This window comes from Talpa europaea, assembly GCF_964194135.1.
Source record: "Talpa europaea genome assembly, chromosome: 8".
Classification (NCBI taxonomy): domain Eukaryota; kingdom Metazoa; phylum Chordata; class Mammalia; order Eulipotyphla; family Talpidae; genus Talpa; species Talpa europaea.
This window is the reverse complement of record NC_140075.1, coordinates 54784247-54795642: the sequence shown is the minus strand read 5'-3', so window position 1 is coordinate 54795642 and position 11396 is coordinate 54784247. Positions and strand designations below refer to the sequence as shown.

Below are 11396 nucleotides of genomic sequence, written 5' to 3'. Positions count from 1 at the left end.
ATTGACTTATTGTGACTGAAGCTACCCTCCTCCCACCAAAAAAAAAAAAAAAAACTTCTCTTGGATTTCATAGGTCTCATTTCTGATTTCATCCACCTGTATAGCTGAGCTTAACCTAAATTTTCCACATTCCACCTAACGCCCCCAGACACACGTGTGTCTTAATGTCTGAGCTCATTTGAGACAGCTCAATCTTTAGCCAGGATTACACTAAAGAATTACCCAGAGAGCTTTCTAAATCTTAGGTCTAAGATTACCACCCCAACCCTCCTTACCCCCAACCCCACCAGCTCACATCTAGGGGAAAAAACCTAGCCATAAAATTATATAAATCATCTGCACAACCTCTACTCTGATCACCCCCACCTCCCCATGTCTCATTGCTGCAACATTAAGTGCATTCTTAGTACCGAGTCCAGCTTGGTATAGTGTTTCCCACTAAGAGATGGCGGCAAAGAGGAAAACCTATACTGTCAAAGCAGAAAAGGCTAAAAGCCAACTTTAGACAAAAGTGAGATCATCACCAAACACTACCCCCAACAAAGAACAAAGAGTTCAAATTTTTATTGAACGTGTTACAAAAGACCTTTAGTCAAAAAGACCAAAGCCCATGTCATCATCAGACTCCTCAGATTCTTCTTTCTTTGCCTCTACTTTCTTCTCCTCAGCTTAAAAAAAAAAAAAAAAAGAAAAATTTATGTCAATCACATCTCAACATTTAAATTCCAAACAGCCCCAGGCCCTTCAACTTTCATTATCAAAACTATCCTTGACTTCCACCTATCCAAACTATGGCTTTTTTTATTTAGGATTTCTACACATCACTCTTGGCAAGTAAGAGCAACTTTGCCTAGAATACTTATTAATCTCCCTACTCCTCCCTCCAATGGTTTCCTACCTGGAGCAGCAGCAGTGGAAGGAGCAGGACCACCTGCAGGGGCAGCCCCTGCAGCTGGGGCAGGCCCACCAGCCCCTACATTGCAGATGAGACTTCCAATGTTGACATTGGCCAGGGCCTGCAAACCATGTGCACACAAAGGCAAATTAACACTCAGTCTATCCTTTCACTTATTCTAGTATCCAGAAAAGACACCTGTTTGAACTTAGTGATTAACTCCCAACACTACACATGTTTCTCTTCTTTCCTGTAATCGACCACCCTGAAAATTTAGATTATATATAGGGCAACCCACACAGCCATTGCCATTTTAGCAGTTACAAAAAACTACTCTGGGCTTTACACCTTACATGCACCCTATATTAAGCAGTGAAGTACAAATGGGGATACTGGCCTCAAGTGCTGGCTTTCCTTGTCAAACCAGGATTCTTCCAGAAGTTCCATGTTGCCTCTAACAGTGAATTATATTTTCCAAATGCTAATTCTGTAACTTCTTCCAAAGGAATTTATAAAAGGTGATGTAGGTACAGTGTTTTTAACCTTTGAAAGCTCTTCTGGAGGACACTAGGTTAGTAGTCAGACGTCATCTACTTACCAGAGATGATCTGTGCAATGGGAAGACCGCCAGTACCCAACCCCTCTGGCAGCAATCCTGTCTACATGAGTCTTTTCTATCCCGACACAGTAAGTAATCAACAAATACCACCACACTTAATTTCCATTAAGCCGGGCTATCATACTGGGAGGATGTGCTTGGAATAGCATAGATATCACCTCTTGGGTCACTTTTTTTAAAGGAGTGACCTGATTTAGTCTTTTTTTTACCATGGTTTCACAATGTAAGAGAAGCCAGACTCAGATCAATTAAGAGACAAACACTTATTTAGCCCCGAAGAATAGAAATGTGAGGAAATAACACTTTTACTGAAGGAGGTCCAGGAGCACGGGGAATTCCGGCACTTCTGGAGGGCAGCACTAACACCCAACTTCCTAAATTACATTTTACTATCACCTTACCTTTGCAAACAAGCCAGGCCAGAAAGGTTCAACATTTACACCCGCTGCTTTAATGAGCGCATTGATCTTATCCTCCTAAAACAAATAAAATGCCAATCCATCAGAGAGCAAAGTATAGCTTCCACAAACCTCCCCAAAACACTGTAAAGAACACCAATACCTGTACACCAAAGAATGCCCATTTCAAATACCCGACCTGGACTTGCTTAAAACGGCCGTTTTTAAATTATCACGAACCAGAAAAGCGCCTTCTCTTGCCCACGTGCCAAACGGCCTGCACGGGCTCAGGGCCATCCCGGCCGCGTCCCAGGGCAGGGCCAGCCCAAACCAAGCAGCTATTTCCAGTCCTGAGTCAGGGCGGGAGGCGGAGCCGAGCTCCGGGGTCCTCCACACCCCGCAGGCCGGCCCGGCACGGCCTCAGCGGACCCAAAAAATTCAAGGCCGACCGATCAAATACAGTAACCGGGCGTCTCGGAATACATTTTGGGGTGATCTCGGACGCCCAAGATCCGTTTTGGGCGTTTTTCTCAATTAACGATTGCAAATTCGCGGGCGAAGTCGCGCAACGCAGGCCGGCACGTGGCCGAGGCTCCCCGACCGCACCCCACGTGGGCCCACCCCCCCACTACCCCGGGGCCCCCCCGGAAGCCGCCGCCGCAACAGCCGGGAGAGACCGGCCCCCACGCCGGGACGCGCGGGCGGACAGTCCGCCGCCCGCAGGCCGCCCCGCCCCCCGCCCGGGGCCCCACTCACCGTGACCGTCACCTCGTCGTCGTGCAAGATGAGAGCCGAGTAGATGCAGGCGAGCTCCGAGACCGAAGCCATGGTGCGGGCGAGGGCTGGACAGACGCTGCCGGGCGCGGTGCTAGTCGCCGGATGAAGTGAGGGGCTCACCCCAACGCGGCCTTAGCTTCCTCGGAAGGACCGAGCACCTTAGCGACAGCTGAGGAAAGGAGGCTGCGCGCCTGCGCTCAGCTTCTTATAGCCACCACGCCGACCAATCGGCGCCCGCGTCTAGCGGAAGAGGCGGAGCGAGAGCCGCCCGCAAGGGCCCACGGGAGGCGCCTGCGCACTACGCGCACGGAGCTGGCTCGCGCGTTCTGGAGGTTGCTAGGAGACTGCGGTCAAGATGGCAGCTACCCTGATTTGAGTCAAGCTGCGGGTAGCTACCTAGTTAAATGGAAGTCACCCCGTGGACGGTAGCGCGCGGGACACTATTTAGATAATCACAAAGTGACGTCGCCAGCCCCCAGACGGCCGGGAGGGAGGTGGACGGGAGAAACTGGCCGCGAGGCGGTGACGGGAGCGTCCGAGCGCCTGGAGCGTCCCGGCGCCGGGCCTCGCGCCGCAGGACGCGCCCGCTCCCCGCGCGGCTGAGGAGGTAAGTGCAGCTACCTCCGTTTTGCAGATGGTGACACCAAGCTGCGGGCCGTGTAGCTGGCCCAGGATTACAGTTACGTGGAGTGTGGATTTAGAGTCTTGAAGCCTAACTTGAGTGTCTCCTGCTTGTGTGTGGACTGGAGTGTGTAGATTACGAGTGAATTTTGTCACCTTTATTTTTGCTCTTTCCAATTCTTTACAACTTGCATCATTTATTACATGATCTGAAGCCTAATTTCCTATCATCCAAAATGGTAATCTTTACATTTCATGTACTTTTTCCCTGTTGGGATTTACCTGTTTTCCTGGGAAGGTGATTCAGTTTTGTTTTTTATCCCGTCTCCTTTCGGGAACCTGTTTTATTCAGTCAATTCCATTTTCTCATAATCATCCCTGACCAGACGTTCTATTGGAATTCTCTAATTTGGATCAGTATTTGTCACAAATATAAATATATATTAATATCCCAAGCTTTTAAATAAGCTTTTATAAAAAACTATCAGACTTTTTAAAAAATAAAGCTAGTGAGTTTTCATCCAATTTCAGGACACAATTATAGTGGAATTGGGTGAAAAAAAAATTATTGAAAAATTCAACCCTTTCCAACGCCAGACTGAATCAGTCCAAAGCACACTTCCCCAACCAGTGTAGTGCCAAAAAACAAATCTGGCAAATAAAATATGTCAACAAATATACTAAATAGAAGAAACTAGCTATGAATGTAGAGGGAATTCTATATATCCCGACAATTTTTCTGGAAATCTAAAACTCCTGAAAATTAATTTTACTTAAAAAAATGCCATAACCAAAGTGAAAAATAACATTAGACTGGGAGAAAATGTAAGGCCCAAAGTATGCCCCCAAATATTAAAATACTATAAATCAGTAAGAAAAGACTTAACAACTAGTTCTGTTTTGCAAAACATGAGAACTTATAAAATTAAGGCTAAGCCATTTTAGTCAAACTAGGAAGATGGGACAATCATTAGAATAGTGAAAAGCTGTGATGTTAGTATTGGGCTTAAGTGTGTCCAACATTGATGATTCTGGGGGTACCAGAGCAAGTCATTAACTTTCTTTACCAGTAATTAAAGTCACCTTTCCAAAACACTGAGCACCCAGTTAACCACAGCTACTCTTTATAACTACTTACGAGAATGATTTCAGCAAAACACCAATTATTCATGCATTTCCCTTATTTTGTATACACACTGAGCAGGTTTTCTGATCCAGCAGACCAGGTATCCTGGAGCCCTTAGTGGCTTTTCAGGCTTTTATTGGGATTTACCACAGGCCGGGGTGCTAGGGGGCAGGGGGGCTGGGAGGCTGGCAGGCCTCCTAGCCCCCAGCAAGCCTTCACTCTATCTGGGCTCTCCGGCCTGGCCTTCTCTCACGTTCTCTCTGCTTCTCTGCTTTTCTTGTGGTTCTTCTGGCGTCCCCGTGACCCTGCCTTATAAGCCCAGTCTTAGCCCAGGTGAATTCCATCTACATAGGCCCACACCCTACTCCAGGTACCCGCCATCAGGCATGCATTCAGGACCGCAAGGATCCATCTATCCTGATGGTGGGAGGGCAGAAAAGCCTAACACTTTTTTACCTAACCCTACAGATGTATTTTCAAAAGAATGAGCAATGTCCTTTGAGTGCTGTCATGTGTTTTAAAAACATGCCTGTGACATTGTTACTACTGTATTGTTAGTGACAAGGAAGTGGGTTTGTCTTTTTTCTTAACTTTTGAATCTGCTTTTGATCAAGGCTAATATCACACCTTCACTATTAACAAAAAATTAAATTAGCTATCTTTGTAGTAAAAGAAAAAAAATCAGCTTCAAAAGAAGTCCTCACTTAAACACAAGTATGTTTGCTTACGTAAGAATGTAATAATACATTAGAATATTATTTTTTCTAATTGGTTTAATTCTGGGCTCTTCATTCTGTTCTGATGGTCTGATTTTTGTTCTACCATACTATTTTTGTTACTGTAGCTTTGTAGGACAGTTTTAAATCAAAGTACAAAAATCTAAAACTTTTGTTCCCCTTCTCCTGCTGAGGATTGCTTTGGCTATTCAGGGTCTTTGTAGTTCCATACAAATTGTGCAGTTGGTAATTCTCTGAAGAATGCTGGTATTTTGGTTGGTATTGTTTGAATCTTTACGTAGCTTTGAGTTGTATGAACATTTAGAAATATTAATTCTTCCAGTTCATTGAAGTGGGGATATTTTTCCATTTGTTTGTATCCTCTTCAATTTCTTTAAATAAAGTGGTCTAGTTTTTATTGTCTAAGTAGATCTTTCACTTCCCTTATTCTACAGTGTGTTACTGTTTTTGATGCTATTGTGAATGGGTATTTTATTTCTTTTCCAGATGTTTCATTTTTTTTTTTTAAGATTTATTTAGTTATGCAAGCACTGGATACAGTCAGAAGCGTGGGAGGGTGAGAGAATTCACCAGAGCGGGGAATAGAACAGGCAGACACCGATGAAATACACTGCCAAGGGGAGCAGCGGGCATCAGGAGAGGTCTGCACGCCATGTAGGACCCTTGCCAGCCAGCCAGCCGGGAATCAAACCAGCGTTGCAGAGGCTGCGGGCAGCTTCGCAACCCAGCGCTCAACCGCTGCGCCAGTGGGAAGGCCCGATGTTTCATTCTTTATAGAAATGCAGCCAATTTCTGTATGTTGCTTTTTCTGTATCAGTAAATTTCAGCGTGGTGCATTTCCATTTTCATTTGTTTCACAGTATTTTTAAAATTTCTTAATTGATTTCTTCATTGGCCCATTGGTTACTTAGTAGCTAAGTAGCATGTTTATTCCTCATGAATTTTCCAGTTTTTTCTTCTAATTTATTTCTAGTCTTGTACCATTGTGGTCAAAAAAAGATGCTTCGTATGATTTCAGATTTTTTGAACTTAAGACTTGTTTTGTGGCCCAATATGATTTTTCAGAGACCGCTGATGTCAATTTGTGAGTGTGTACATTCGGTTGCTTTTGGGTGGATATTCTGTATGTTTTGGTTGTCAGTCTGGTCAAAAATCTCATTGAAGGCTGCTATTTCCTTATTGATTTTGCTTGGATGATTTATCCATTGCTAATAAGGGTATTAAGGTACCTTACCGTTACTAAGTGTTGCTGTCTATTTCTGCCTTTAGCTTTATTAATATTTGCTTTTTAGGTGCTTCTGTGTTGGGTACTTAAGTATTTACAGATGTTCTAGCTTATTGTTGAATTGATTCCTTTATCAGTATGCCTTTATTGTCTTGTATAACGATGTTTTAAGGTATGTTTTGTCTGATATACATATAGTAACCCTAGCTTACTCTTGGTTTCCATTCGTGTGGTTTATTTTTTTTCTTTTTTAAAGATTGGTTTATTTATGCATACAAGAGCTAGGGTACAGGCCAGAGATGCGGGGGGTAAGAGGATTCACCAGAGACAGAGTGAGGAGCAGAACAGGCAGACTGAGTGAAATATACTGCTGAGGGGAGCAGCAGGCGTGACAGAAGAGGTCTGCTGTGCCATGTGGGTAGCTCCCTGGCCGGCTGGGTATAGCTTCATAGTGCTGTGCTTAACCCCTTGCGCCACCAGGGAGGCCCCCTAAGTTTCCTGTTATTTCTGTCTGCCTCTTTTTTCTTCCTCCCCAGCAGTTAGTGCTGCTGGATAGAAGTAGGTCCTTTCAACTGTGACCTGAGACGCCCAGTGTTCAGTCCTTACCAGCTTTGTTTTCCAACACCTGTGAGTGGTCACCATTGCAGGTGTTTTCGTGGAGCAGACCGACTCCTTGAGGTCCTCCTCCTATCTCCAAACTCATCTCTGCCCCACTCAGATGTCTTGCCTGGCTCTCCTGTCAGGCCTCACAAATCTTGTCAGTGGTTTTGTACTTTGACTCCCCACTCCAGGCAATGCAAGTGGGCCCTCTTTGGGTCTGTAGCAGCATCCTGCCCACTTTCTTTAGCATAGTTGGGTAAAAGTCTGACTATTTTGGTGTGTAGAGAGGCACTTTTGTTTGGTTATGACCAGTAAAGGGAGAGTGAAATTGAATGACATTCAAATGCTGCTCTTGAAGGCTTAAGTATAAACGGAGATTCCAAGGCAAACGCCTGTATATGAAGAATTGTCCATGGGCTGTGGTGTTCCAGTAGATCACTTGTAGACTCTGGAAGAAGATTCCTGGTTCTTGGCATAGGAAATACCTCTCACTTAAAGCTGTTCTTTGCACCCTAAAACAAGTAGCCCCAAGGTGAGAGAGAATCTCTAGTATTTTCATTTAATTCATCCCACCAATGAGTATTGGCTAATGTGCGAGGCAAGGTGCTAGGTGCTAGGAGTGTATGTTAAATGGTTCTCACACAAGTTTGTACTTCTTGGTGCTTTTTATTTCAATTCTTTTGGCATAGCTAATGGTCAGAAAGTGAGTATATATACACATACAACTTCCTAAAATGGTTTTATTATTGGCCAGTCACTAACATCTTTATTTCGAAAGTTTGAACTGTGAAGTATGTCTAAAGTGCATTCTTGCAGCTAATCAATAGCAGCATGTTTTGTTTATAAAACCTGAAGAAATATACAGACAAGTCACAATAAAAAACAAAGCGTGATCCAGATAGATTCTTCCTTAATCAGCCAAGATAAACACTTGCACAAATTAGTCTGTGAGTAAGAAATATATATATATATATTTAAAGGCATAAAAAAAGTTCATATGGCATTAAGAAGAGGATCCCTCTGCTACTCATACTATATATGGCAAGGTCTGTAAAAATTTTGTTGAATCCTAGATGTCTTTGGAACCATAGAGAGATCGTGATCTAGCCAGTGTATCTGAGGTCTCTGATAATTGTCAAAGCTTGAAGAATCCTGACATGACTTTGGAGAAGTTGCCAACACAAGTAGTCTTTCATTACTGAGACTGTCACTTCATGGTTTCTTACGCCTAAAACATGAAAATCAGCATTTAGTGTTTAATTTGGCAAGTGATGACACATTAGCACATGCTAAAATGAGAAAAGTTCAAGTCCTTCTGAGAAATAACTCAGAAAATGGTTATCCAATTATTAAATTTAAAAAACACCTTTATCCTGTTACAGTGATTTTCCAAATTGTCTAAGGAATACATGTGTTAAAAATGGCACATAGGCTTATTATTTTAAGAGGGCTTAACTAATATGGGGGGGGGGCAAGTGGGTAAGAGGGAGGAATGGCATAGTATGTGTTTAAGAGGACAGTGTGATTCCTTCCCAGTGAATGTGTGTAACAACTAAAGCAGGAAGAATAAACATGAAGAACTATCATCCTAGGCCTTAGCCTCCCCTTATAGGTGATCTCTGAAAGCTCTGTAAGCAATGGCAGAACATGAACAGGAGTGAGCAGTCTTTTATCACCTGCTGTTCTTGCTGCTCTAAATGCTCTTATTAAGCCCTCTGGCATTCTGAAGTAAACAAAACCATATATTTCCTCTTACCACAAAAATGGATGATAGAGAGAAGGGAAAACACACAGACCTCAGTCGGTACTCACTTGGGTTGTGCATGATGCTGATATCCAGGCCCCAGCTGGGAGCCGGCTCTCATCTCCACGGCCACAGAACACTGATGGGTAAATCACAGAAGGAAAAGGTCAGTCCAACCAAGGTTTCTAATTCTGCAAAGACACCTATGTTATACTACCAGTCAGATACTGTAATTTATTTGATAATAGGCCACAAATATTGTGAGCTACAAGATAATTTTCCTCATTTCAGATAACACAGAGGAAATTGTTGAGAAATTTAGTGGCCAAAGCTTAGCCTCCTGACCCTCACCTCTATGCCTCTTCTCAGGAATAATAGTTCTGCAAAGGAAGTTCTGTTCTGAAAAGATTCCCATTGCTTACGAATTTTTGTTATTCTAGGGTGATACTCTTGGGTGTTGTCCCTCTACACTGAAAACAGGCTTTGAACTGAAAGTGCTATCAGATCTCAGCTATTCATAGAACAGGAAAGGCTACAGCTAAAACATGCAACCATCTTTTTCTTCTAAGCAGATTTAATTTTTACCCCTACCCTTGTTTCTACATCAGTCCATTCAGATTCTGTACCATCTGGTTGGGCAGGTGCTACTGTGGAAGATCTTCGTTTTCGACTATAGAAATAAAAGAACAATTATTTTTGCATCTGAGAAGAGGAAAAATGTTAGACATAGGGAAATACCATATCCACACTCTTTATATGATATTTGTCAGAAATGAGCAGCTAGAAAATGACAGCCCTCCGTTTGATGATCACTCACCCTGTTGGTGATTCTTGTTTTAAAGTCTCAATATCAGTAAACTGAACAGATTGTCCACCACCCCTTGTTTTATAAACATCACCCTAAAGCCAAGAGAAAAGTCAGTGTTACACTTTGATACATCCAAATATTAGACACATTTCAACTTGAACTTAGACTCCACTGTTTTATAGAAATTCTCAACACAAAACCAGATGGTGCTTGTGACTACTGGGTGTACTATTAAAATAGTTTAGAAATGTAGATGTGACTATAGCTCACTAAAGTTCAATACAGTGTAATCAGTAATATAATTGCAGGAAAAATAAGTTTTTTAAATAGGTTGAACAAAAAGAATTAACTGTTACTGATCTGGAAATACCGAAATGTTTTAAGGCATTATGCTTTCTTCTCTGGGTATATCAGCCTCCTTCACATCCAAATGACAGTACAATCTTACTTGTGACTATAGTTACAAGAACCATCCTTTAACTTGAAACTTTTTTTTTTACCAAGTCCTGTCTGTTCTGTCCCTGGTTGTTCATTGAGTCTGACCATAAGGAGATTTTACAGTGGTGAGAGTTATCCAAAGCCCTATATATATATTGATGTCAAATTTTTATCTTGAACTGCTAGAAATCAAAGTTCGAAGTTCTATTTTCAGTTTTTTTTTCTTTTTTTTTTTTAAAGCAGTGGTTAAAACTAAATATAAATTAACAGCACATAACAGATCTGGAATTTCTCTAGCCTGAGAATCTAAGCCTCATTCAATAGAAAGCAGATTTAGTCCCAGTTTAGCAGATTCAAAACTTTAGTTTTCTAGCAAACAAAAAGGTTATATCAAATACTCATTTATGTTCCAGTTGACACTGACTGTATGTCAAAGGAATAGAAAAAAAATTTACTTTTTTGTATATATTTTTTCCTGTGTAAATTTGTTTTTACCTTAATTAGTTTAGTTTCAATCTCCCCATCGGAGGCTAGTTCCTGGTGGGTCAGCATGTACTTCTCACACTTAGCTAGTGCCTTTTCATTTGCAACAGACACTGTGATGGCATGAGGGACATGTGGCTGCATGACTGTTTCAGTTTGCACGTTAGAGGCAGGCTTATGAGCTACCCATCTGTCTCCCGCAGAGCGTGATCGTCTGTGTCGGAGACGAATTGGTGGCGCATTCTGATCAGGTTGAAAGAGGAATCAAGAAACAAGCATAACCCAGAATTAATTTAAGGGTATTATTAGAAGTGCAGCAGGTTTGGCTATGTTAGTTGGCGAAAATATCAAAACAAACATAAACCATTGCAAAAGCCAAATAAGTTATTCGAGTAATTTAAATGTTGTCTTTAAACACAAAACCAACAAACATCTTTTAACACAAGCTTGTATTATATTATGTACTCTACCAGGAATCTTCCCTTTCAACAAAGAATGAAAGGAAAAATTCTGGTAGTGCTGCTAGTGTATCCTACTTAGGTGGTATTCAGCATAAATAATTCACTTTGCATTCTCGAGCAAACCCCAATAACAGTGCCTACTATTGTGAGGTGATCTGCTAAGGCTATAACTGTCAAAAGCATCAATAAGATCAATAACCTGAGCTCTAAACAAAAATCATTCCTTATACAAAGACAAAAACTTAAAAAGCTGAAGCAGCTATTTAATACAAAAACTAAAGAGCCTAAGGTATAAGATTAATGAGGATATAAAATACTTTTAAGTACTTTTCATATAAGACTGTAAAATCTCAAAACAGTGCTTAATGAAAAGGCAAACATATATAATTGCTAAAACATAGCAACTACTTTCCCCCAAACATTTGATAAAAATTCCAAGAACCAAAAAAGAAGCTTGTCTCAAG

The 11396-nt window shown here is 41.8% G+C and overlaps 2 protein-coding genes across 2 annotated transcripts in view; both read right to left on the bottom strand.

Moving 5' to 3' along the window:
• Window positions 1–494: 494 nt before the first annotated feature.
• On the bottom strand, window positions 495–2848 carry RPLP1 (ribosomal protein lateral stalk subunit P1). The gene is made up of 4 exons (XM_084241003.1): window positions 2669–2848; window positions 1916–1990; window positions 899–1016; window positions 495–668 (listed from the first exon to the last, which is right to left on the bottom strand). Exons 1-4 carry the CDS (start codon window positions 2738–2740, stop codon window positions 589–591), a joined length of 345 nt encoding a protein of 114 aa, XP_084097129.1. The 5' UTR covers window positions 2741–2848; the 3' UTR covers window positions 495–588.
• A 5958-nt stretch (window positions 2849–8806) lies between these two features.
• The window catches only part of KIF23 (kinesin family member 23), a gene marked incomplete at both ends in the record, with an annotated part of 29947 nt that continues 27357 nt past the window's right edge, over window positions 8807–11396 (bottom strand). The window contains 4 exons of the mRNA XM_084240174.1: window positions 8807–8881; window positions 9334–9412; window positions 9560–9642; window positions 10484–10714. Of these exons, the coding sequence (XP_084096300.1) occupies window positions 8807–8881; window positions 9334–9412; window positions 9560–9642; window positions 10484–10714 (468 nt within the window). The remainder of the gene's footprint in view (window positions 8882–9333; window positions 9413–9559; window positions 9643–10483; window positions 10715–11396) is intronic.